Source organism: Apiospora kogelbergensis (genome assembly GCF_038363985.1).
Source record: "Apiospora kogelbergensis strain CBS 113332 chromosome Unknown utg000012l_segment0_segment0, whole genome shotgun sequence".
NCBI lineage: Eukaryota > Fungi > Ascomycota > Sordariomycetes > Amphisphaeriales > Apiosporaceae > Apiospora > Apiospora kogelbergensis.
The window spans coordinates 546423-572227 of NW_027117429.1; the positions used below are offsets into that span (position 1 = coordinate 546423).

At 52.4% G+C, this 25805-nt stretch overlaps 9 protein-coding genes across 9 annotated transcripts; 6 read left to right on the forward strand and 3 right to left on the reverse strand.

Moving 5' to 3' along the window:
• Positions 1–346: 346 nt before the first annotated feature.
• Positions 347–1324, forward strand: PG998_014598 (ribonuclease H-like domain-containing protein; the record flags this gene model as incomplete). Its single annotated transcript, XM_066881414.1, has 1 exon — positions 347–1324. One exon carries the CDS (start codon positions 347–349, stop codon positions 1322–1324), a length of 978 nt encoding a protein of 325 aa, XP_066723545.1.
• Positions 1325–2820: 1496 nt separating this feature from the next.
• Positions 2821–4492, forward strand: PG998_014599 (uncharacterized protein; the record flags this gene model as incomplete). The annotated part of the gene is made up of 2 exons (XM_066881415.1): positions 2821–2917; positions 2943–4492. 2 exons carry the CDS (start codon positions 2821–2823, stop codon positions 4490–4492), a joined length of 1647 nt encoding a protein of 548 aa, XP_066723546.1.
• A 6101-nt stretch (positions 4493–10593) lies between these two features.
• PG998_014600 (uncharacterized protein) lies at positions 10594–12008 on the forward strand (the record flags this gene model as incomplete). The annotated part of the gene is made up of 2 exons (XM_066881416.1): positions 10594–11170; positions 11221–12008. The coding sequence occupies 2 exons, from the start codon at positions 10594–10596 to the stop codon at positions 12006–12008; spliced, it is 1365 nt and encodes a 454-aa protein (XP_066723547.1).
• Positions 12009–13024: 1016 nt separating this feature from the next.
• Positions 13025–14359, forward strand: PG998_014601 (uncharacterized protein; the record flags this gene model as incomplete). The annotated part of the gene is made up of 2 exons (XM_066881417.1): positions 13025–13434; positions 13492–14359. 2 exons carry the CDS (start codon positions 13025–13027, stop codon positions 14357–14359), a joined length of 1278 nt encoding a protein of 425 aa, XP_066723548.1.
• A 318-nt stretch (positions 14360–14677) lies between these two features.
• On the reverse strand, positions 14678–16015 carry PG998_014602 (uncharacterized protein; the record flags this gene model as incomplete). Its single annotated transcript, XM_066881418.1, has 2 exons — positions 14678–15530; positions 15597–16015. The coding sequence occupies 2 exons, from the start codon at positions 16013–16015 to the stop codon at positions 14678–14680; spliced, it is 1272 nt and encodes a 423-aa protein (XP_066723549.1).
• A 2758-nt stretch (positions 16016–18773) lies between these two features.
• PG998_014603 (uncharacterized protein) lies at positions 18774–20510 on the reverse strand (the record flags this gene model as incomplete). Its single annotated transcript, XM_066881419.1, has 1 exon — positions 18774–20510. One exon carries the CDS (start codon positions 20508–20510, stop codon positions 18774–18776), a length of 1737 nt encoding a protein of 578 aa, XP_066723550.1.
• Positions 20511–20704: 194 nt separating this feature from the next.
• Positions 20705–21418, reverse strand: PG998_014604 (uncharacterized protein; the record flags this gene model as incomplete). Its single annotated transcript, XM_066881420.1, has 1 exon — positions 20705–21418. The coding sequence occupies one exon, from the start codon at positions 21416–21418 to the stop codon at positions 20705–20707; it is 714 nt and encodes a 237-aa protein (XP_066723551.1).
• Positions 21419–22181: 763 nt separating this feature from the next.
• Positions 22182–23591, forward strand: PG998_014605 (uncharacterized protein; the record flags this gene model as incomplete). The annotated part of the gene is made up of 4 exons (XM_066881421.1): positions 22182–22307; positions 22412–22576; positions 22627–23035; positions 23185–23591. The coding sequence occupies 4 exons, from the start codon at positions 22182–22184 to the stop codon at positions 23589–23591; spliced, it is 1107 nt and encodes a 368-aa protein (XP_066723552.1).
• Positions 23592–24386: 795 nt separating this feature from the next.
• PG998_014606 (uncharacterized protein) lies at positions 24387–25058 on the forward strand (the record flags this gene model as incomplete). The annotated part of the gene is made up of 3 exons (XM_066881422.1): positions 24387–24393; positions 24445–24496; positions 24593–25058. 3 exons carry the CDS (start codon positions 24387–24389, stop codon positions 25056–25058), a joined length of 525 nt encoding a protein of 174 aa, XP_066723553.1.
• Positions 25059–25805: the final 747 nt, after the last annotated feature.

A 25805-nucleotide genomic window follows, 5' to 3' on the forward strand; every position in this document is an offset into this window, starting at 1 on the left:
GTGCCGTTGTCCACGTAGTTAGGCATGTTTCTCTCATGTCTCATATAGCGAAAGCAGAGTGGTTAGTGCATCTGGTGTACGGGCTTTATTGAAGACAAGTTACTCGAGAGACGCCGGCACACCTTTACATGAAGCAATCAACAAAGAAAAGGTCCAGTGTACATAAACCAATGGGGGGATGGACGGTAATCTGCACGACCAGCATTCCTTCAATTCGAAACGGAAAACCATCGTTGATGATTCAAACAGACACTTACGGGATGCTTGCACCATCGCATTAGACCCGATGATTATGCCCAAAACATGTCGTTTGGGCGCGCGCAGCTCTGCGCTGCGAATCTGGAGTATGACTATCCAAGAGCACACTGTGCTCCATTGCAGAGTTAGCACCAAAGCGGCCGCTGAGCTCGCAAGAGCAGCAACCGTAAGAGCAACCGCAAGGGCACCTGTGGCCGCCGCTACCGCCCTGCAGAGCTCGCAGTTGGGTCTGGGCAAGGCCAAGCCCCTGGATGTCTCTCCAACATTATCGCCAATAAGCGTGCCGGGAAGGCCAGGTATAGCGGTTCAGACGTTCTTCATCGATACGCCCGCCAGCGTGTCTGAAGTGGCCGATCGTCTCTGGGCCCAGGCACCAGGCAGTGACTTGTATGTGGATCTTGAGGGTACTCGGCTGTCTCGACACGGGTTGATCTCGCTTCTCATTCTCTACTCCCCTTTCGCACGTCAGGCCTTCGTGCTCGATATTTTCACCCTCAAGTCGGCCGCCTTTAAGACGAAAGGGTTGCGTGGTTTCAATATCAAGCAAATCCTCCAATCCAATGACTACAAGAAGGTCTTTTTCGACGTCCGGAACGACTCGGATGCCCTGTTTCACCAGTTTGGCGTGGCGCTCCGAAATGTCGAGGATATCCAGCTCAAAGAGGATGCCACTCGGCCAGACGGCCCTTCGCGCAACCACCTCCACGGGTTGGCAAAGTGCTTGGAGATTGTTCTTTCCTCGGTAGAGAAGAAGGAATGGGCCAAATCAAAAGACGCCGGAAAAGCTCTGTTCTGCCCGAAGCTCGGAGGCTCCTACGCTGTCTTCAACAAACGCCCGTTGAGTCCCGAAATCCTGGCCTACTGCGTTGGCGATGTATACTACCTGCCGCGCCTGAGGGAGAAGCATTGGAAGAAGCTATCGAAGATTTGGAGGAAAAGGGTCATGGAAGAATCGAAAGCTCGTGTCTTACAATCACAGCAGAAGGACTATAAGCCTCACTCCTCAAAGAAATCAAAAAGTCCGTGGGCAGATGAGTCTAGCCATGCAGCATACCTGCAGGCATAATGGGATAAGCATCGTGAAATGGAACTTGAGTTCGGGGAATTGAGCGTCGAATGGTGGGACGGGCTGGAAGACATACTTGCTTGGGAAAAGAGACACCTTCATTGAGCAAGTGGGCCAATACCCGACCGAGCAGCAACAGAGGGGTGCGGCGCCTTGGTCGAGATACTTCCACCGGACCTCCAGTACAGCGGCTTGCGAGCCATTGCCTGTGAGCGAAACCTCCACAACTACAACGGAATTCACTCGTAAGCACATGAAATGCATGCACATACAGGACTGGACTAACACAGCTGGTCCCTATAATAATCCACAGATAGTTAGACGTAAGATGATATATAATAAACCATTCCCCCAGAGAAGTCGCACCACCTCATAGTGTGCCATTTTCTAAGTTGACAGCTAGGCCCCGGCAGTCCAAGGTTCTGCAAAGGCTTGGTGCTGACAAATGGTCACGTGCAGATATGGGACGTGCAGAACTGGCTCTGCCCCGGTCTGGGCGGAGCTAGAGAGAGTCGCGATTCGGGGTGGAAGGTCGCGAGTCGTGTCTTCCAATACAGCCGAGTCCATGGGCTTTGACTCTTGATGTTGTGGTAGTCGAGATAGTGCCTTGAGGAACGAAAGGCTCTTTTGGGCACGTCTGCCATGGACGCACGGACCATCCAGCTCCTTTGTGCCTCTTTCGGTTTAGCGTGGTAGCCCGAAGGGGATAGAAGCTATACCCCGCCGACTCCCCTCGGCTGCCCCTCCTTTCTCTGGTCTGCCAGGACGCACGAACCATCCTCGTCTTCTGCCCCTCCTTCAACGATTGCTCCGGGCCCCGATTCGACCAGCTGGCGCCGACCCTCGGCGGCAATCGCCGCTTATAGTTAAGCGCGGTCGGAGGTATCTCTATCACCGAAGTCTTTATGTAAAGTGCGGGGACTGGATAAGGAAATGAACGCGGCGGTTTTCAACCCAAGACCCTCCGACTACCTCGAAGACGGATATCGAACAGAAACGCAACATGCAAGATTATCAACATCAATTTCCGGAACCTGGCCCGGAGTTTCCGCAGCTGAACAACCTCTGTCACTCTTGCCGATCGCACTTCCCTCCCGATCGCCCCTGGCCATGGCTCGTGGCGTTTATGACTACCCCAGACCTAGACGGGATAACGCTGGTAGAGGTCTTGACGGCCTTGGAACTCTACTATAGTACCCAAGAGGGATGCCACCTATGTTATCTAATCCTAGAGGCTATCTTTCCGGAGAGAGCAATAGCTGGCTTTGAACACCAAGAAGAGGCCATGGCCGAGCTTTATTTTCAGCTCAAAATGCTTCCTGACGCAGATTGCTGGATTTTACAAATGCAATTCATCCCGAGCGGCCTCGTTAAGGATATCCACCTCAAACGGGTCCAAGCCGATAATACCCAGGTAGATCAGCCTGTGTGGACTCTCAGTAATCCATACGCGAATCCTTTGACCCTTGTTGCGGTCCAAAGTCGGGAACACATCAATGCCAACCCCCTCGCTACTCGTCAGATACGCCAATGGCTTCATACTTGCATCACCGAGCACACCTCTTGCGATGAAGGTGTACAGCGGCAGATGTCGTAAGGGACGTTGCTTTCAGAATAGTAGACATTGGGGAGAATGCTAATTACGGCGCCCATCTTGTCGACGTCGGGACCGATACCCCCTATCCGAGATACATCACTTTGAGTTACAGATGGACTGCAGAAACCAAAAGAACCAGTCTCAGAGTCGAAAATACGGAACAATTCTACATATCAATACCGGATAATGACTGGCCGCAGATATACAAAGACGCTGTATCGATTGCTTATCAACTTGGGGTCCGCTATATTTGGATAGATTCTCTTTGCATCGTACAGGACAACGAGGAAGACTGGGTTGAGCAAGCCTCTCAAATGGACCAAATATACAGCAACGGAGCACTCAATCTCGCTGGTGTCGAAGCACAAAGAGAAACTGGTCTCATATTTGAAAGAATTCCCCTCCGCGTTGCACCATGCGTCTTAACACAGTCAACGGTCGAAGCAGACACGTCTAGCGAGAGCTGGATATGCTATAGACCGGATGATGTAAGAAAAGCTGTCGACAGGGCTCCTCTGTACGGCAGAGGCTGGACATACCAGGAGCGGATGTTGTCGAAGCGGACCGTTCATTTTGCCGATCAAGTCTTCTGGGAGTGTGGCTGTTTACATGCCTCTGAAGCGTTTCCACTTGGAACAGATGACCCTCTTCATCCTGAAGTACTAGATGACGCACCCCTTCGCGTAAAGACAGAGCTGAAGAGCGGCATCCCATCCACGGAAGGGGGACCTGTCCAAGCCTCAAACCCACAATGGCGGCTTGGTAACAGTTCACAGTCACCTGAGCCGCCCAACTTGCATCGGCTTCACAGAATATGGTGTAGCATCGTTCGGTGCTATTCACCAACCAGGCTTACCCACGCCGCTGACCGGTTGTTTGCTTTGAAGGGGATATCTAAAGTCCTGGCGCGAAGTTACGGCCTTTCCGCAAATGACTACCTTACCGGCCTATGGAAGCCATGCCTGGCGCAACAGCTTCTTTGGTCCCGGGAGAGTGACACTTACACTCCAGAAGATGAAGTTATCGCCAGCGACCTCCAGAGTTACTTCCCTTCTTGGTCATGGGCTTGTTGCCCAGGCGAGACACGGTTTGTTTACTGCTTCTACGGTTTCCTCCAGACTTTCATCACACTTGATGGCGACGATAATGTTTCCAACGAGGATGCTAGATCGCCAATCCCAACCCATCTCACCATTCGTGGCCGACTTATCGCGCGCCAAGAAATACAGCACCAATTCTCATCAGCGCGAGGCCGACAGGCATTTATCGTTACCTTCAAGCTCGACGAAGAAGTCAACGACGCCCCGGTCGAGATTCACGTGGAGATGGACAGGCCAGTCAGGGATCAAGAGTCCCAGGTGGAAATTCTACCAGTTATGAGTGAGATGGGCCATCTCTGTGGGTTGGTTCTCATTCCCCAAGGTCTCAAGGGCGGCAGCCAGGTGTACAAACGGGCAGGGATCTTTCACTGTGAAGCCAAGGCCCTGGAGAGGTTTCTGTGCGTTGATATGGGTATAACAGAGAAGCTAGAGGACGTTCTCGACGCTTCCGCTCCGTTTTTCTTGTTGTAAAAGATAACATTGTCTGATATCCCCCGATGACGTATAGTAGAGTATTATGGTAGAAGACGTAGCAGTTATATGTCCAAGCTACGAGCGCTGTTCGTTCGGGTACTATGTGAGTCAACCAAGCGACTAAGAGACTACAGAGACAGTTTTCGTTCCCAAGTCTGGCCTCCACCAAGGTCATTAGCTCAGATGAACCGTTCCGGACGATTGCGAGTGTGCCGGCCCTCTGACAGGGGCAGTCAATCAACTTGATTATGGGTAAACACGAAAGCAGGAAAAAAGCCAACATGTCATCCAGGCGCATCATTAGCAAAATCCAATGTCTATTGGGTGACAGACAATCAAAAGGCGGTCTCGCGCACTGGCACGAAGCCCAAAGCAGCTACGACCTAAACAGCTCGACTGCTTGGCGGGCAGAGGCTGAACACCCATTGGCTCGTCGGCATCGTCCTAGATCAGTTTTTGCTCCTATTAACTTCAGTCCACCAACAGCCGTTTTGCGCTTGCCACCCGCTGAGTTCCTCAAGGTTCTTTTGGCGGGCGCGCAGCGTCCGGTCCCTCCTGTTGCAGAGGTACGCTGAAATCGAGAGCAATGGACAAGCCGGATACTGACGCTGAGAGCATAGGATTGTGAGTGCTGCTCCACTTCTAAACACTGGCTCTACGTAGAAGTGCATAGTGCTGTGCTGTTGGACCGTCCCCTGCGAGACGACTCCATCGCGGGGTAGCTAACTTCCCTTTTGGGGCTATCGGCACTTTCCACGTCCCCGCTGATTACCTGGAGCCTAAAAACCAAAGTTAACAGAGTTACTAAACATGGGTGGAAAGGCGACGTCGCCAATGGGCTTGCTCAGCGTGCAGTCTGGTATTGGCGATCTACTTTATGCACAGTGGCCCATCATCGGGGAAGTGGTTACATGGTTCGAGCAACGAATAATCCCGCTGCCCCCCCAGAATCAGATGACGACAACGTATCACTCCTCGGGCTTAGAGCGATTCCTGCAGCGTGCGGATTGGCCGGCAAGGGGCGTCACGCATTAGAGCAGATGGGTTCAGGATTCCAGTAGATTGGCGCATGAGCGGATGCTTCAGTCCGCCCGTGGCATCGGCGGAACAGTCTACGGTTTTCACAACCGTGGAGGATCGCGCCGCACCCAGCACCAGGCGTCCAACGTCATTAGCCCTCTTTTCTCGTACCAGCTATTACTTCCATGCCGATTGCGGTGAGTATGGCTTCAGTACGCTGGGGGCGTAGCCTCATGTTGCCTGCCTGTCAAATTGTTCAAATGCGGCAGCCACAAGTTGTTTGCGTTCAAGCAAACAATGCGCCCCCATTGCACGCTAACAGGATGGCTCTCGGCACAGATCACGAAGATTTATTTGCTTTTCAATCCATCATGTTGTCGGCGCGGTGCCAGGAAGCACGCTTAAGTCATGATGAGCGATGAGTACAGCAACTTTGCCCACTTGCAACAGTGCAACTGTGATTCCAGGTGCGTGCCCAAATTGCTCGGCTCGTTGTACCTCGCCTTCGTCCACCAGGTGTAGCAGTGTGTCATTTGGCGGGTCTTACTCCTTTGGATCGTACCCAGCTGTCCGAAGCCGATTACGACTCATGTGGGCGTAGAGTGGAACTCTTTGTACTGTGCCGACGAGTATGCATCATTGTTTGCTTCATGCCACCCCTCAGTCGGTGGCGGACAGGGTTGGCTGTAACGATCCGTCACTCGAATAAATGCCACTCTGGACATTACAATTGGGCTCAGGCGGCCATATGTCCCAACCTTGCTTGCTCCGTCCAGTCTGTTTTCGTATATGCCTCCCCATCGCCCTATCGGCCAGCCCGTTCAGCCCTTGGGCCGGTGATCAAGAACCTAACCTTTGTTCAGCGAGCATTACATCCAGAATGTCGGCGGGCGCCTTTAGACCTATCGAGTCCAGACTAAGAGACTTCATTGCACCAAAAGAGCCCGGTACACAGAAACAAAATAGGAACTTGATCGCAGTTGCCTGCAATCCCTGCCGCACAAAGAAAGTACAATAGACGAGCCACTTTCTCCATATGCTAAAGTTACTTACCCCGTCAGTGTGATGGTAATCGACCGAAGTGTGGATCATGTAAAGGCCGAGACGATTGCGTTTACGAAGACAAGAATATACAGACGCAGATGCGAGGACTCCAAAGGAAAAACAAAGAGCTTGAGCGTCGACTAGCCAAACTTGAGTCGTTCATTAAGCCACGGTTTCCAGCTACCGTGCAGAGGGAACTCGGCATACAGTCTGAACAGCAGGATGGGCTCCGTGACTGAAGAATCCTTTTGCACACAGCAGCCGACTGACACCGTCCTTCGGCCCCATGTACCAACTGAGCAGTGGCTTGGTTTGCCTTCGCAACGTTTGACAGATTTGTCTCGCGTCCTAACTTACCCAGAGATGTTGCCATTGGAATTTCTAGACACCTCTGCGCAAACGGCACCATATTTTACGGGCCCTGTCCCTATGGATGTGATCAGCCCATGGTAGGAAGTTCCATTGTCTCCTCTCAACGTCAGTCCTCCAATATGGAGCTAACGAAACACAAGGGATCGATAGCAATAACCTCCGTTCATGGCGATGTGCAACGTTCCGTTTGCGCCTGGGCTGTCGGAGCTATGGAGGGGATAGAGACAGGTAAAGCGGAACGGACTAGGAGTGAAGAAGGGGCGGGGAAAAGGGATACTCGCACGTCGATGAGATGGCTTGGGCATGGTTTGACAGTCGAGACCGCAGGAAATTCATGTCCACTGAACCCATTACAGCAGCGGGAATGACGAGGATAACAGTCAAGCAAGAATGACAGCGAGATTTAGGATTGGAGTATACAGCTACTTTTCCTGCAGGTTGAACGAGCTCGCCATCCTTTCATGCTTTGATGGCCCATCCGGACCGTACCTCCCCGCGGCACCCCTATGACTGCGATTGACTTCGTCTCGTGACTTCCCTATCCCGGCCTCACCGACGACTGACATACTTTGCTTTTTTGCCCCTTTTACCCCTTGTACACCACTAGGCTCCCTGGCGCTCCTCATTGGATTATCGGAGCCTAGTTCCCATCTCAGCAGACGCCGGCATCCAATAACGAAGCTGCTTGCAAAACAGACTAATCTCGCGAACGCAAAGATTTGCTGGGCCACCATGCGGCGCTCTGTCAAGTTCAAGTCAGCAATAGCGAAGTAGTACGATCTCCCTATGGGCTCGCTATCGCCCAAGCAATAAGCTGTGTTATCTCCTGTCTAGGCCCCGCTGAGAGGCTCAGCTTTGCTGGGTCTCCGATCGGAGAAAGCATGTCCGGCCGTATGTACTCCAGCGAGAGTCAGCGAGGCAGATTCATAGCCGCGCACGCACCGGTAGGCGTCTAGAGGTAGACAATCCACCTCGTCTCTGCTCAGAAAGACCAACGTGCCAAGCTAGGCTACTAGTCGTAGACTAGCATCTAGCTCAAGATAGAAAACATAGCCGTTGACGTAGTGGTACACAGCTGTTGAGCAAGGCGGCAATCTGTCTAACAGCATTGGCTCTAGCCGAAGCCTGGTCATTGCCTCGCAGAGACTCAGCAAGATACTGACGCAGTGTCATGCGAAAGTGTCTGATGTTCAAAGCGAGGAGCGAACGGTGTAGGAAAAGCAACCAGGGGAAGCATTGCAGTCGTCCGCAGGCCTGCTGCGCCAGCCAAGGTCGGAAGCATGGCTTCCTGACTGTAGGGAGAGGTACGTCTTGGGGCTATATCAGTTACATCCCCTGTCGTTCGTTACGACGCTCGTAAGGGGATCACTTGCCAACCGGGCCATGAGGACCGTTTGCCCCTTGGTCCCAGAAAACAGCCGAAGTTCGTATGTTCTCCTGACTCTAGGGCCACCAAGCCAACGAGTCGCAGCTCCCCGTCCTGTACCTCCCCTGAACAACTCAGCTCGGCAGCCCCGGCTGAGACACACCCTCTCCAGGCAGGTGCAACACCGACTCGTCTTTGGCCATTGCTTGGACTTCTACCTGTTCTTTAGGGCTACGGAGCCTGTCAGGATGTGAGGTCAAGGGCGCCAGGTTTCATCACTGCCAATGAGGAAGCAAGGGCGACCCATGCCCTGGTATCCTCTTATCAAGTGCCCAACTGTACAATCCAGGATGTCCTCGGCATGACGGCACAAATAACCGGTTTTGAGCCAAGGATAATCCTCTCTCACGTCGCGCAGGTTCACCTGCTCAGGTTGGAGGGTCGAAGGAGCCGATTCGGCGTATAGGAAGTCGGAGGGTTTGAGACGAAGGGATCGGGACGTCTCGGCCTGTTCATAGACGTGCGGGCTGCGTACTGACCTGACGCTTTAGAGCGCAACTTCCATCTTAAGCCTCGAATTTGCACAAGTCGCCAGCGTTGAGCTGGCAGGGTGGCCAGCCCACCATCGATGCTTATTTATTCTGCACACAAGCATCCAGATAAAGGCAGCGCCGGGTTGTCGTGAACGAAGTCGCGTAGTTCGTGGGCAGCGATAGAAGGGCTGGTGATGCATGGTGCTATCGAATGGGGCGAGGCGATCAACGAGGATCTAGCCAACCTTTCTCGGCGCTGCGACTATCGAGGCCCATGTCTTGAAAACCTTGTGTAGCGTGTCGGCAGAGCGCGTGCGACGAGTCAGGCGATCGTTCTCTATGGGCGCGAGAAATCCCGGGTTTCCCACTTCCAAGCTATCCTTGTCTACCGTCGAGGTGGAACTGTTTGCCCTTGGATGCTTCGTCTGCTCTCGCTTCCAGCAGCATACGGAATTCTCACCGATGAACGTCCAGCTTGCGAGCCATCCTAGACCGGCGAGCGCATCGACATTGCAGACAAGTAGTTGAGCGAAAGGGGGCACACGAGGCGAGGTGGATATCTTCATGAATTTGGGCAGATGTAGGACAGGAGTGTGCAGTAAACCAGGTTGGTGCCACCCTGGGGTTGTTTGCTGTATTGCCGGTCCGATATCTGGTAACTGTCTGTTGTGGCGCTGTGGTGGTCGACGCGGTGGGGAATAGGTTCACCCTTGGTGACTCGTCTCGAGCGGCATTGGCAGACTCTTCGGTTCCTCGTCGAGCGGATGTGGCCTGGAGCTGCGATTTGCATTCACGCGGACGTGACCTCCTCAGTACGCGCTCAGCACTGCAGTGGGCACGCGCACGAGGCGGATCGGTACATCGACACAACAGACGGTACAACTCGGATGATGAAGGAACTGGGTCCTGTGTGATCGATGCATCATTGCTGATTATGGTTGTTGCTTCACCTCGAGTTGTTAGTTACCAATCATTCCTCGCTCGGCTAGCCCGCGCCAGCAGCCATACACGCTAGCGCTAGGTGTGGAAGAATTACATCTAGTGGGTGAACGACGCGCCAGGCGAATCCTGCGAAAGGTGGGGCGTGGCACAGCGCTCTGGCCCACCCACTCATTATCTGTCAGCTCCTTGCATCTCGTTTCCTCCATTACTTCTCTTTTCTTTCACATCCGTTATCATGTCCTACCCACTTTCACACGCAATTCCATCCCCCCAGCCCCATTGCAGTCATTGCAGTGGCCTTCGGCTCAGTCACCTGAATTTCTATTGCCTGATGCCTGATTCTGCATATGTCGTCCATATATTCAATTGAATCCAATTCGTTACCCGCGCCATCCTTTCATCCTAGGTATTCATTAGTTTTTCGGTTGCGACGTCCAAGTCTCATAGCACCACCGGGTTCTTTGCACTCGGGGCTATTCTCGCCACCGGACCTCTATCCTTTGAGTACGCTCTGTGGAAGACCTGGGGCCCCGATCGGGCGACGTGTCGACCTCCTGCTTTTGTCAGTCGGTTGTCGGCTGTTGGTGTCTTTGGACGCTGGCGCTAGCACTGGCGCTGGCGCTGGTTGGCGACTGCAAGTGACACTGCCCGAACGCGAATACTCAAGTGTGTGCTCTGGACTATCACCATTACATTACTTCACTCTATTTCCATACCTTGGATCCATCTTGCCTGGGTGAGGACGTCACTGACGCTGCTATACTGACTATACTTTGACTAGAATTTCCCAGACCAACCGCACCGTCCTGCATCGTGCTCGAATGGCGGCGTCCACCGCAGCGCTCCCGGCGTCGGCGGCACGCAACCACGAAGACGACACCCCCGACCTTGTTGAGAAGACGTCAGCTCAAGTGCTTCGGACGCCTGGAGCAGCAGACACCGACCCATTATCATCATCGCTACCCATAGCCTTGTCGTTACAGGTTCGCTACCACGTGCCCTTCAAACAAGCCTCCTTCCGAATGCAGCTGCGAAACGTCGCGCTCAAAGACGAGAAGAACAAAAAGACCTTTCATCTGCACATCCGTCCGGAGTACATCGATAGTCTGAGTCTCATAGGCATCGAGTGGTCGACATCCGGTAATAGTATGGTATATCGGCTCGCCATCCTGCTAAAGGCACCGCTCGACTTGATTGGGCCCAAAAGCCATGGCTTTGAAATGGGGTGGCTCGGGGAGGACAACAAGTTAGAACAGCTCAGATCACTGGCCGAAGCGCTCCGCTTTACCATACTCTTGCCCACGGCGGCAGCCAAGAAAGACAGGCTCCTCTACTTCTGTAAGGCCGCGTCGACACAGCAAGGGTTGCAGTCACTAGCAGAGCTCTACGATGTTCAAAGTCTCTACGTTGGTGCTGGAGGCCATGTATATGTTCCTGTCCACACTCAGGCCCCCCCGCTGCGCCCCAAGACGCGCTAGGAGAGGTGCCCGACCGGCTGTCGCGGGGTCGCGATGATGGTTCTCCCGTGCCCTCCCAGGCCGAGACCGACTCGGGCGAGTCTACCATTCCTGCCGGTTCGCCGCCAGGGTACCGCAACCCGCCGCCGGGATATTGGGATGGAAATGGAAACCAACGCACGGGCAAGCGACAGGGCCGGGATAGCAGCGAAGACGTCGACGCGTATCGTCCTTCGAAGAGGAGGGGCTGTGGTGCAGCCGAGAAAGGAGAAGCCGCCTGCGAGGCTACCGAGGCCTTTGCTGAGGCCGTCGACCTGTTATCGCATTCACCGCTTCTCCGCCCGTTGCTTCGCCTACTCGAGACCCAGGTCGAGAAAACAGAACAACTCACTAACAACCTGGACGGGCTGCAGAAGAGCCACGCTGAGCTTCAGAGCGAGTTGAGAAGGCTTCGAGAGAGCCAGGGCGAAGTCGAAGCACAAATCGCCACCACCACCAGCCAACAGGAGTCCCTCGAGGGTCGCACCTACGCACTAGAAGAAGACTACGAGGAGATCAGAAAGCAGTTGCCCGATATCCGCTGCGAGGTCGAGGATGCGGTCCGCGACTTGATAGGGGACTCGCTCCACCAGTTAGACCAGGAGCCAGTCGAGGAGCCAGTCGAGGAGCCAGTCGAGGCCATTCTTGAGAACCACGCAGGCATGTCGCAGCAGCGCCTCAAGGTGCTTACTGAAGCGTGTGTCAAGAACACCATGATAGAGTACTTTACTAAATCTTAAGCTATATTCAGTAAAGCTTATGAGGAATAGGATTTGTCTGCTCTCGCTGATTGAGTTGTGGCTCTCGTATGAGTACACTACACGACGTGACCACTACATGCCAATGAACGCTGGCTACCAATAGATACCGTGCTGGTTATTGAAGCGCAATCTTCCGTGCTTCTGTTCATGCCCAAACTTTGATGAATTTCTTTCCTCGGGAGTATCGAAGACCCAATCAGCATTCTCATCCGCGACCACGGCGGCGCGGCTCCAGATGTACCCGCAAACCAGTCCTGCGCTGTCGCTGCAACACATAAGCCTTCCAACCACGCGGCACGCATCGGCGGACACTTATCCGGTAGCCTCTGAAGGTATACCCAGCTTCTAGTTCTTCCCCACAATCCTTAACTTCCTGAAATAATATTCTAGATGCGAACCGTTCGAGGTGATTTTGTGTTTCTGCTAAAGTAGAAAATGCACAGGAAGCGCCCCTGGTACGAGAGCCTATGGATTTTGTCTTGGCATAAGCGATTGGATAGTGACGGATGCTGGCGGTAGCAGCTCAACCAAGAGCACTGGTGATCTGAACGCATCGTGGCGGGCTTACCCTCAAGTGCCACTCGTCACACCCGCATTCTCCCCGCACATAACGCAGACCTCAACTACATTAGCCACCTGGTCAGCGGCAGAAGGTGCTGTAGTGATGCAGAAAACCCTTTCTACGGATAGGTTGCGCTACGGCACAGGACTGCGTAGCAAGGGTTTGTATGCACAGCAGGTACTGCATAGGCATCCATAGCCAGAGCTTTACGTAAATAGGTTCGTTGTATCGCCCATTGTGTTAGGGGGGAAAGGAGACACTACCCCGACCCCGCATCTGGGGCGGCCGATTCCTATCCGGTGCAAGTGTTTATTCGACTACTCATGATTTGCGCCCAGGCGACAAATCGCTAAATTACCCAACTCAAAGGTTTCAAACCTCGACGCTGATGACGCTAAGCTTTACCCAAGAACGTCGACCTCTGTCTGATTAAATGGCGGAAGCGATAGGACTAGCCTCCGGGCTGCTGGCACTGGCGACTTTTGCACTAAAGTCCAGCATTGCACTTTCTACGACAATCAGAAGTTACCAACATCATCCGAAGCGCGTCCGCGAGCTTATCGAGGAGCTTGATGCCCTAAGCGATGTTCTACGCCTATTGACGGATACAACTGCCACAGACATAGATATTTCCTTCCTCGCCATTCCACTGCGGCAGTGCGACAGCGCATGCAGGGAATTTGAAACTGAGCTGAAGAGCTGCTCATCGCGATCCGGCAGCGATCGGACAAGCTTTAGAGATTGGATGAAGCTACGGTACATGGGAGATGATATCGACGAATTCAGGCAGATGCTGGGCGGCTACAAATCCACCATCAGCATCTCACTCAACATCGCGAACCTGTAAGCTCATCAACTCCAAATCCATCGACAAGCTCTAACCACCTCCACTGCTAATAGTCGCAAAACGACTGTCACGATTGAGAAACTTGAAGGCTATCGGAATCTTATTAAAGCTACAACTGACGATCTCCAAGACCATCTGCATTCCATCGACGGTAAACTGGACACGATCGCTTCCCAGACGGTGACTGAGTCGGACTTGGATGCAACCGATGTGCAATTGATGAAGAAGGAGCGGCTAAGCACGCAACAATGCCTTGCGGTCTGTTCGCAGTTATCTGATCATATTGATCGAATTCAGCTCGAGCCGCCAGCGAACCAAATATCCTCCTCAGGGAAGATTACTAGCGACAGCTTGCAGCAATGCAAGAACACACTTCGGATGACGGCTAAAATGCTGGAGAAGAACATGCTGAGCGCAGTCGATGAATGTATGGCCAAGTCCAGCACGGCAGGAGATCCAAGTCAAGCAGCCAGGGACTATACTCGCCTACGTGAAGAGTGGACAACCGTCCGCCATTGCATAGACCACTGCTGTATGATGGATGATGCCCTCAAAGAAAACATCAGCAACATCGAGAACTATGCCACGGGAGATGATGCGATCCAATACATGGTCTCCACCGACGGTAATACGTTACATGGCAAGAACCGCGGATTTGGTTTTCGGCCCAAGCAGGTGGGAGGGCATCTTAGCGATGTCTCACTTCAACATATATCGACAGACATAACTCGGCTATACAGCCTCGCCGCTGGGAATACCACTCCTTCTCGGACGAGCACACCAGTCGTACACGAGGAAGTGGTAGAGAAACATCGAAGTTCAGAGTATCGGGAACGCTATGGGCCGGGCGTAAAACTCACGTCGAGTCCCCCTCCTAGTGCTGACACGTCCTCGTCCATTGGGGTTGGACGAGCGAAGTAACTGACCAAAAGATCAAGTAGGCTAGGGGGTACTGTACGAGATGAAAGTCTGCTAAATGGATGGAATATTTGCCTTTGGCGGAAGATGGGTGAATGTCATGTTGCTCGTCCGAGACACCCTTCAATTGACCGCCACGGCATCATCGTGGCGATGGTTCCTGTTAGCCGATATTTTGGCCATGCACAGTGATATTCGAGCCATGCGTCAACAGATAGAAACACAAACTGTATACAGGTACATATGAACATGCATGTATATGAATACACCGTAGCATTCAGCTCGTAAGCCTATTGCACTATTCTCAAAAGTCGCGGTACTTCATTTGCCCACATTCTTGGCTACAAGCGTTACTCCAGGTCCAAATCGATCAAAGAATTGTTTGGTGCTATTGCGATTCTCCGGAGTAGGTGAATTAACAGTTGAGGGGGTCTGCTGATGAGACTGCGCGTCTTTCAAAGACCTCATATGCTCAGCATCTAGTTTCGTAAGAGCCTCCACAGACTTTTGCACGGTTTCATCTGTGACTTGTCCGCCAAAGTGTCGTGAGCGTCCCTCGAGAGTGAGCCGCCTGGCTGTAACAAGGTCGTTGACTGTTGAGACTGAAAACGCGTAGCTATTGTCTGCCAAAGTGAGGTCTTCAAAGACGTTGCTTCGCTCGTTGGCTATTTCGCCAGCTTCGGACACGATTTTTATGCATTGGCTAACGCTGTCCTTTGTTTGCTGGAGTCGTGCCAGTTGTGCGGCGACGGGTTCAGTGAGCGCCTCTTTCAGAGACATCGCCTCTAACTGACTACCGATTAGAGCTTCGTGAGTCTGTAGACGAGCTACGAGAGACTGAATAGATTTTCCAGCTTCGTTCAGACCAGTTTTGATGTGTTTATGTGCTGATGGACGTCCTGAAAACTGAGTATGCTCTGTTGATGCCGACGCAGCTCGCACGATCTGAGCAGACAATTGAGTACACATGTCGATACCCTGTTGAGTGCTCGCCTTCTCGTCCAGCAGCGCCTGCCACTCCACTGCAACATCGTCGACAGCTGTAGAATCCCCGGCCTTCAGGCGGTCAATTTTCCCCTGCAGATCTTCTAGATGAGCTGTCAGATCGCTTGTGGTGTCGGAGATCATGTCCTTGTAATCCTCAAGGGCCTCAGGCGATATGGCGGCGAGACGTCTGTAAGGATTGCAACGTAAGCAGAGGGTGCCAAACCCGCATAAAAAGAGATAGAAAGTTATTTACAGGTTTGCATTTGCTAGTGCAATATTGATAGTCGACTTGTGCGCGGCTAGCATGGCCCTGAAGTCGTTGATGTCCCCCTGGAGATATTTCTGCGTTACCCAATCCCGCACGCTCGAACGCGACATGGCACTCGAATGTTTCGTGCACCGAACGACAATCTTGCCATACTCTTCGCACGCGTTGCCGCAGCGCTGAAGTGGCTGCTTGAGATATTCGAAATCAAGACTTGGATTGGCACTGATAGTGTCCAGGAGTGAGCTCAAAACCCCAGTCAAATCGCCAATTTCTGCTTTGAGTGCTCGGGCATCCCTGTCCTGGCTATGCAAGCCACGAATGATTCCGTAGAGCGCCATGCTGGACTTGAGAGCAAAACCACCGACGGCGAGGACACTAGCCGCTATGCTCAGTGGGTCTGCCATGGTGCAGTACTTTTCCAACGGTGCTAAACGGAGAAATGTGTTGTAAGGTCTGGAAAGCCCATCAAGTCGATGGCGTGTATTGTTTATTTGTACTTTTCCAGTTTCTCGATGGGTCTTGTCGACAAGATTCATGATTGGTTCCAGACGTAGGTTGTTGGCTATGAAGCTGGCGGGTAAAAAGAATTAGACATCCAATCTAGCTTAAGGGGTCCCATCTGACTAGCATCAGGGCACTGGCTGGTCGCGACTCGCCAGAATAATCTAATCTATGGGCCAATGACTGTTGGTTCATCCCTGTGTTTTGTAGCGTGACTGTGCCTTATCTTTCTTATCGCCACTGCGGCAGCCCAGCAGAGTACCAAAGGCAGAAGAGTGACAAGGGCCAGCAACATGAATGGTTGCTGTGGCTCGTCTTCAGTTGATTCTAGCAGGACCAAATTTAAATGTATTGTACTTCGCAGGCTCGGTGTATCTTCTGGTGCATTCAAAGAATATCTAAGTTGCGGAGCCATTTTGAGGAAACACTTATCTGTTCTAAGGTTTGGAAGGATCCAGTGCCTGGAGCTTAACGCGTGGTCCTCTTTGTAGGACATCCCCATAGAAATAAGAGAAAGCCAGAAGTAGCCTATGGATTAGCTCCCTTATGATTACAACTGCATTATTTGAGAATCCTTAACTTTAGAAACAAATGCAATAAGGCCACACCTCGCCTACTTTTTGAAGGGATTAATCATAGAGAATGTAGGTTTAAATTTGGTGGCCCCCATCTCCACCAAGCCTATATACAACCTGTCTGTAATGCAGCATGTCTCTGTACTGCAGAAACTACGAGCTTTATGAGCTCGGGCCACGTCATTCATTCCCAAGCTCTCGATTCGAATCCTGGCATCCTCGGGGGCGATCTGCTCAGGCTTGTCTCTGCTCCCGCCTCCGACTTCGATTTCAACAGTGTCCGACCTCTTCCACAATTAGCCCTTACCTACAACTAGGATGATCCTCTTGCGTGGAACCAAGTCTACAAAATTGTCAACTCACCATAAGGGGATTTTGTTGGCATCAGGCCCAACGACACGTGTGTTGGCCAATAAATACCCCTCTTCCATATACTCTAGGGTCGACTGAAGATTGCCGCTTGACCGGAGATGTCGCAGAATAACAAAGGCTTCCTCCTCAGGCCGACTGCACAGCATCGTAAATAACTCGTGAAACTTCTGGTGCTGCTTTGCCAAAGAATGATACTGCCGCCTGAGATTGGCAGCTGATGTCGTGTTCGGGTTATCGTCATACTCGCATTCGATATTACGAGCCCGACACGTGCCGCATAATGGACGGTGACCATCACATTTCGTCTTATGTGAGCGGCATCTCGCACAGGCGAGTGCAACTAACTTCCGCTTCTTGACTGGCTTAGCGGACTCAATAGGAGCTTCGCATCTCTTCTCTTTTGGCAAAAGTTGGCGAAAGGACCGCGAAGACATGGGGAACAGTCTGGTGATGATGATAATGGTCTCTATGGGGGTGCATTGGCTGATGACAGATAGTATATCAAGACACACGGCACTACCATACAACCAACAGGCTAGGTAATATGGAAAACCCCCGATTAGGTAACAATTTGGATGAGGTTTCGGCGCTTAAGTCAATACATGAAACGGGTAACTAAAGCAAGAATCGTCCATCTATTCATGCTTTTTATGGCAATCATGTCGGAATTTGGACCGAAAAAGGTAGACGGGGATTACGTAGAGTGCAATCATGTAGGTAGGTATATTGATCATGATTCCGTCATCACTGTGTAGTTGCGCTTGGCTGCGTAGTCCCTTCCCGTTTTAGATAATTCCATTCACACCGGAATTGGTAGGGTATGATAGGTCAAGTCTCTGGGCAAAAAAGTTGGCCAATGCCGTTATGAACTAATAATACTGTACACCAATTCTTCTGTAGCCAGCATGTACGACGGCGCAGAAGATGTCTATTTCATCTTTAGCAATTTCCTAGTTGCACTCCTCTTTAGGACAAGAGACGGCACGTCTGGAAGCGCTATAAGAAGTGGGCGGAACGAACCTCTTATCTGGCGGTAGGAGGCAGTGCTGCAAGGAATTCGTACGGAAGGATAATGTGGTCCGCCACAAGAAGCAAGTTCACGGGCGTGAAAAGAGGATCAGAAAGGCGGGTGGTTGAGTGGGTGATATGGAATGTAAAGTGCTTCTACAAGCATGGGTTGCTGTGAGACTAGTACTAGCGATATGTACCGATAACTCTCTGGATCGCAGGCACTAGCGCGGTCTGGAGCTTCTGGGGCAGGCAAGAAGCGGTAGCGGGTCGGCCCAACTAGCGGAACCCCTTCTCTAGAGTTCCTACCAACAACTCGGATCCTTCATCATGCTCGAATGTAGTACTAGATTGTGTGTCGTGCTTAAAAACTCTTTGCTTGGATGAGTGGTTATGGTGCTTGCGTGCATCTATGAAACCTAGCTACTTCAGTTCCTGACCGCCAACGTGGCGTTGCATGACGAGCTTCTAGATGGTATGACAGTTCATTGTTTGCTACGTAGCGGCCCCCCAAGAGAGCCAGATACCGGGTTCTTGGGTAATTGATAACATAAAGTGGCGTGACTCGGAGATCTCAGTAAATGGTCCAATGGCTCGGCTAGATTAGGTTATCCACATATGCTTCGTTACAATTCGTGTCGATAGCCGTAAAATCACGGTTCTTGTTCCGTTATATCCTCCAATCGCGGCTGCAGCTGCGGCTGGTTTACCTCCCCTGTTCGTCCGGGTACGACCTGAACACTTCCGCCCGCATCAGCCTCCTGGGGGCCCGCCGCCCCGTGAAGAGCTCGAACTGCGCGAATCCCTGCTTGGGCAGGATGTCGAGGCCGTCCATCGCCACCCAGCCGCGATACGACTCGGCGCGGATCTGCGTGAGCAGGGGCGTGTTGAGGTACTTGTACGCATACTCCAGCACCACGCCCCCGGTCGGACTCTGCAGCCAAGACTCGGGAAGCGTGAAGTTTGGTGATGGGCAATCGCCCACGCTGTGAGTCGGGATACAAGACACAATCATGGTTGGTGGCCTGAACTCGGTGGGCCAAGCATCCTCCGTCGAGCGGAGAACGTGGAACTTGGTTTCGAAATCAGAGCCAGCGCCCAGAAGAGGGATATCGTGGCGAGCGAGAAGTCTCGAGAAATGGGAGACAAGCTTCGTCGCGTTTTCAATCGTACGGTTGTATATAGCAATGTTCCGCACACCAAGCTGTAGCATAGCGTAAACAGCTGCTCGTGCCATACCGCCGGCTCCAATAACAAGGCCGGATGAAGTAGGCCGCACGGCGTTTGCAGGTGAGAGACCTCGTCGGATGCACGCCCGGACGCCGATCCAGTCGGTGTTCTCACCAAACAATGCTAATACTGGGCCTGCGCGATTCCTGCAGTGGAAGAATAGCGCATTGTCGGGAATGGTACCGTCCGGATTGAGCTGGCGCACTGGAATCAGAGTGTTGACAGCCCCTATGGCTTTGGCGTGACTGCTCAATGAATGCGTCAGGCTGATGACCACCTTGAACGGCAAACCGATGGAGGCCCCAGCGAAGTGAGGATCGTGAATGAAGTCCCGTATGTTGCCTAGGGAGTCCGTCGAATAAGGCGCATAGGTGTGGGGGACCCGGCAAGCTTTGAGCGCAATTGTATGCATAGCTGGCGACAAACTGTATCTCACGTTTGCACCAAAAACGCACAGTTTCATCACGTCTATGATGAAGGATGAGTGAAGAACAGATGTCGCTTGGAGCGCTGTAAGTGCAGGTGGTATGTATGAGGAGCCGGATTCCTCGTCCTGGTTTTGATGCAGGAGTGGCTCAGGAATAACTGATGTAAAAATGCGGTTGAAGCATTGCGAGTTCCTGCCTTTGGGCCCCGTGTTGAACGCAATGAGAGGCAGCTCGGATGGGCCCAGATCTCGGAGGGCGGACCGAAGCGAATTGATCTCAAAGTTATCTTCAACTTGCGTTGCTGGCCGCAAGAGACGCACAATGTCGCAGTTCAGACTCCGGGCTTTTCTGTAGTATGAAGTCCAAACCGGGTCTGTCCACGCTGGTGGGTTCGACCTGATGTTGACCGTACCAATCACCTTGGTGATTCTCTTCGACGCCATAATGCCATGGAACCAGCGGTCATCAAGCCTGAGATCGATAGCAATGTACTCTGGAGCTAATCGCAAGGCATGCTGTATATGTTCCATATATACCAATCTTTGGGCTTCAGTGACGGAGCCTTCGGAAGGCCAGACGACGTTTATGATGATGGGAATCACTGCATTTCGCCGAATGTGCCCAATGACTCTACTGATCTGGCTTGCGCGCTCCGGAGTTAGTCGGGATTCTTGGCCGGACTGCACGAGAGCATCATCCACGACTATCTCAATGGCATCGACTCCAGTCTCAATATCCTCGATATCTAACTGTTCTAGGATAAGTTTCGATAGCGGGACGGACATTGCGTATGTGAATTGGCGCTTTTCAGTTGGTATCGAGGCCAAAGAAAAGGCCGACTCCACATATGGTATGGAACCCTCCGGCATGAAAATAGATAGATATTTCAGAAAGTGCCTTTCTGCTCGTTTCCGGGTCATGTAAGGTATGGGCGACTTTTTTCCCGATTCTTTAGCGACGGCAGTGGACTCGACCACGCTCAAATCTCCCTTTCTGGGAGGTACTTCGGAGATGTTGAAAATTCAAGATTGCAACAGGCGCGGAACGTTGTGGTTGCATAGATGAGCAATTCATTGAATTTGCTCTCGCCCGTGACTTTCAGATAGGAGGCGATGGATTTTGACTCCCTCATCACATGGACGACTGGATGAGAGACGGCGAAGTCCTCCAATATGCTCTGCACGCAGCGTTCCATCCAGGATGAGACTATGATGCAATCTCGGCCATGGTTGACCAAGATGTTCTGCAGTACTCCATATTGACGTCTTTGGCACTCCGCCGCGCCGTATGTCTTCTTGAAAGCGTGGGTTGACAGGCCCGCGACCTCCTGAAACGACTTCTCGGTGTCTATTATTCGTCTCTTCATGGCTGTGGATGCAATGATTGCCAGTGTGGACTTTCCGGAGCCGCGCATTCCCACCAAAACCACCGAGGCATTGGGCTCGAATCGCAAAGTGGTGTTCTCGTAGGGAGGTCGCGATGGCGGTGACAGGCTCGAAGATCTTGAACCATTGGCTGAAGGGTGTTGCGAGCTGGGAGCCAGCTCCTGCGTCTCTACTCTGCTTGGATAGAACCTAGGGGGCGTGGCTAAAGACGAGTGCGGCCGGCTGGCTGGGAATTTATGAGGTCGCTCGGCTGTATCGCGGTCTGCGTACAGACCATAGTATTTCGAATTCGTCTCCTCCGCGGCCATGGCGGAGAATGGACGCTTCACTCCCACAGCAGTGGGAGTGGCTGTGTGTAGTGGAAACATAGTCGTTCACGGGTCGTTATCCGGGAAACATAGAGACCGTCGTCGTCGTCATATCATACCGCAAAGGCATTGATTATTGGGGATTGAGGAATTCACTTGTCAAATAGTCCAGCGACTGTTACGGCAGCTGGAAGGTTTTTGACGGTCGGTGTGCCACGGACGAGAGCTGTCATCTGCCTGCGGGTTGTATAGATAAGGAGCAAATAATTGATCGTACGATGAAGTACGAATAGGCAAATGTGTTTGTAGTCAGTCAAGTAAGTGCAAGGTATGTCGCAAAAAGCATGTAGATCTGGATCGATGGATGGGTGGTGGGATGGGATACTCCGTCAGCGCATGCACAGAAGGGCTGGCTGGCTGAGGGAGATGGCGACCCGCCATTGGACCAACTTCCCCGCCTGGAGCCAATTGCTCTCAGTTGAGTTGCATTTGGGCCTGAGCTGGGGGCAGTACTGGGGACTGCTGGGCCTGGGGTACGCATTGGAGGCACACTGGAGAAGAAGCCACTCTTTTGTCTTAGCGTGTCCACCCCTCACCCCGACCTGTGGCTAAATATTCAACCGCCAGTACTTCTCGAGTTCTGTCGTCCTTCCCTGTCTCTACCCCAGGTTTCTTCCCCACTGAAAGACAGCATGTCGCAATCTGAATCTGAATGCCCCGGGACTTGTGTGTCCGAGACTGCGTTGTTTCTTGTCTCGGCTACATGACGAGCTTTGGACCGCAACCAGCACGACAAAACGAGGAAATTGATGCTCAACTTTGCCTTCGACAGGGTACCCAGATCGAGCGACATAGGCAGCTTTGGCAGTACGATGCCGAGTCGTCCATGGTGCGTCTGATCCGCCAATTGACCGCCATGTTGGGAGAGAACGCAAGCGCCATCCCAACGACGTACAGTTTGGATGTGCGGAAACAGCGACCACGATACCACAGCTAGCCGCATGCCATTATGCCTCCAGCAATGAGTGCGACGACGGGGAAGAAACGCCAAGCGAGCGACGCCGACCCAGACAAGCCCGTTCCCAAACCCCAAAAACTCGCCACCCGCCCCGAAGCGCCAGAGAGTCTCGAGAGCTTGCGACCAATGCCGAAGCGCCCGTGAGAAATGCGACGGCATCCAGCCGCTCTGCTTTCCCTGCGCGTTGCAGAACCGCTGCTGCACTTGGGAGGAGCCCAAGAAGAAGCGTGGCGTGCAGACGGGCTACATTCGTACACTGGAGTTGGCCTTGGGATGGGTGTTTGACAAGATACCCGGCTCGGAGGAGGCATTGCATGCGATGCTCACCCACGAAGGGGGCCAGGGGCGTTCGTTGCTCGTCGGAAAGGATTCCGGGTCTGGTAGCCGTCTTCACAGAAGATGGCGGAAGAGCAATGTTCACAAGGAGATTGAACGCGTTCTTTCCGGCGGAGATGTCCTCGACGCGAAGGCTGAGAAGCCCTCTTCTGCAAATGGGGACTCAGACAGCGGCGATGACACAGACTTGCCGTATCAATATACCCGGGACAACTTGGCTTCGGCCACTGGGGCAGATTACACAGACTGGCAGGCAGGGCGTTGTACGTCTCTTTCGCCCGGGGTAGGATGTTGGTAAGTATTTGCCTTTCTCTCGTCGTCCTCTCAACAACTGTGTATTTGGAAGAACTGCGACACGGAAGGCAACCCTACCAATCGAAAGTTAATGTTCGACATAGCTGGAATTCTGAAGCACCGGCCTGCAATACCTTGACCTACAACTTCCCCGAGAGCCTCGCGGGCTTCAAACTATATGGATGCGCCAAACGTGGAGAGACAAAGAGCCTCATAGCTTTGGAGGCGACGACGTCATCTACTGGGGCCATCACGACTACCCTCTACGCTGTCGTTATCCCCACCACGGCTCTAGCGGTAACGACGACAAGTAATCCAACAAACCCACCGACGCCTATTCCGACTGCGCCAAATGATACTTCTGACGACCAGTCCCGCGGCCTTTCCCGGTCCGACAAGATCGCCCTCGGCTGCGGCATTGGTATCGGACTACCTGCTACCCTGGCGGCTCTTTTCACTTGCTGGAGGCAACTGGGATCTGGATATATATTATGGGGACTGGATCGCCGTGCCAGCTATACTTGATATTAAACATATACGTCTTTAATGTCTAAGCGCATACTAATTCATCTCCTCTTACCACACGCTTGCTGCAAGTACACAAGTTCATTCTGATCCCTCCTGTGTTGAGCTTCTATTACCCGCTCACCTCTGAGCTTAATCGACTGTAAGGGGTGAGGAAGGCAATGATGAGACTAGCGATGCGATGAGAAAGGAAGGCTGCTATGAGGCAGACGGCGATGCAATCAGGCCCCTTTGAAGGATGAGAAAATGTCTGTATAGTGTGTGTGTGTATCTGGTCAGGCCGCTCTGCAGTATATGCCCTCTGGTTCATCGATTTCATACAGCTGCAATGTACTGATTCTAGTTGTTGTATGTGTCATGTGGTCAAGCAGATCACGCTCTAGGAGGGTATTATTGGACCAAGACTTACGAACCGGCATAAAAAGCGCTCTTGGTCTGGCTCAGTCTCCACCAGACACAGAATTACGACAGAAATCATTCAGTAGAAGTCCAGGAAGAATAAAGGCTGAGGTCGCAAAACAATATTCTCTATTTCAGTTGGAGGGAGAACCGGGACGCGGGACATAGCCAGGGATCACAGGAATGGGCCAATTAAAAACGCCAGTTACTTCTTTTCATTGAATTATTTTGACATGCGTCAGGCTGGCGCTTACGGTTGGTTTCAGCTTGTCCTCGTGGAAAGGCCAAATTGTTTTCGAAAAACTCATTCCCGAATCACTAGAGTGGTAGCCAGCCGTATTACACTACACACTGGTTCTGAATATGACAGACGGCCAAGATTTGGACCTCGCCACCATGGCCGGTACGTTTTGCGTGAGTGGGGTAAACGAAAGCTGATTAATGCCACCAACAGCATTCCCGAATGGAGGCAAAGTGGTTTCGGTTGTTCCTCATGGGAAACTCGCGTAGGTATCAAATGACGCAACTGGAGACTTTGATTTGTTGATTATCGGTTTCGAGGTTCATTGGTGATCTATCGGTCTTAGAATCGACATTAACAGAAGTGACGGCCAAGAAGAGGTGTTCTTCTTGAAGGTCAGTCTTCGAACCCCTCCGTACTCGTTCCTGAGTCGATGTTCACTTGTGCGGCGGGTGAAACCTGCTATACAGATCATCGAGCGTAGGGAGTGGTTCGGCATGGCCGAGGCGGAATACGAAGGGGCCAAAGCTCTCTTCGGGGTGATCCCGGATAACGTAGCGGCGCCTTTGGCCTGGGGGCCGCTCCAGGCTGACCCTACCAAGTCCTTCTTCCTGACGCGATTTCGAAACCTACGCGACCGCTCTCCACCCGTAGCTCAGCTCCTGGATGTCCTCAAAAAGTTGCACACGGCCTCGGTCTCGCCCTCGGGCATGTTCGGCTTCCACGTCACGACTTGGTTTGACCCGCCCTCGATGATCAACCACTGGACCGACAACCGGGAGGAGTACTTCGGCCGCCAGTTCCGCACCGACATGGCCTTTGTTTAGAAGGTGTTCAGGGAGGATCCGGAGCTGGTGGATCTGACTGAACAGTTTGTCGATAAGGTCGTGGCCCGCCTCCTGCGGCCCCTGCAGACGGGTGGGAGGAACATCAAGCCTTCGCTGTGCCATGGAGATCTGTGGGATGGTAACGTGCAGATCGACGTCGATACCCAGCAACCTATCATTTTCGATGCTGTGTGTTTCTACGGTCACAACGAAAGTCTGTTCTCCACTGTAGCAACCTCAGCCCCCAGATCAAGCATTGCTAACCAAAGCAAGTCGACCTTCAATGCATGGGAAATTACAGATATGCACTGGGTATGGACTTTATAGATGACTACAAAAAGGAGGTGGGGGCATCGGAGCCTGTGGAAGATTTCAATGAACGTCACGAGCTCTACGCGTTGTCAGTGAGACCCCATGTCTCCCCTAGCTCGAAAGATGCACTACTGATGTCTATAAAATCAGACGTTGCGATTTTGTAGCCGCAGTCATTCAGCCTGAGCAGTGGGCGAAGCTATTGGGACCGTGAGTGGCACCTCGATGACGATTCCGTGTGAAGCAGACACTGAGAGACAACAGTTCGAAGGAACATATGAAACAGATGATAGACAGGTATCCCGGGGGGTTCGAAGACTTCCATGAGGAGTCCGACGATATTAGCAAGCTTTAGCTGTATTGGCTTATTTGGAGCCGAAAGGTGGTGGGATTTAGGAAGCTTAATTTATGAAGAGGATGGATATAGGTTATTTC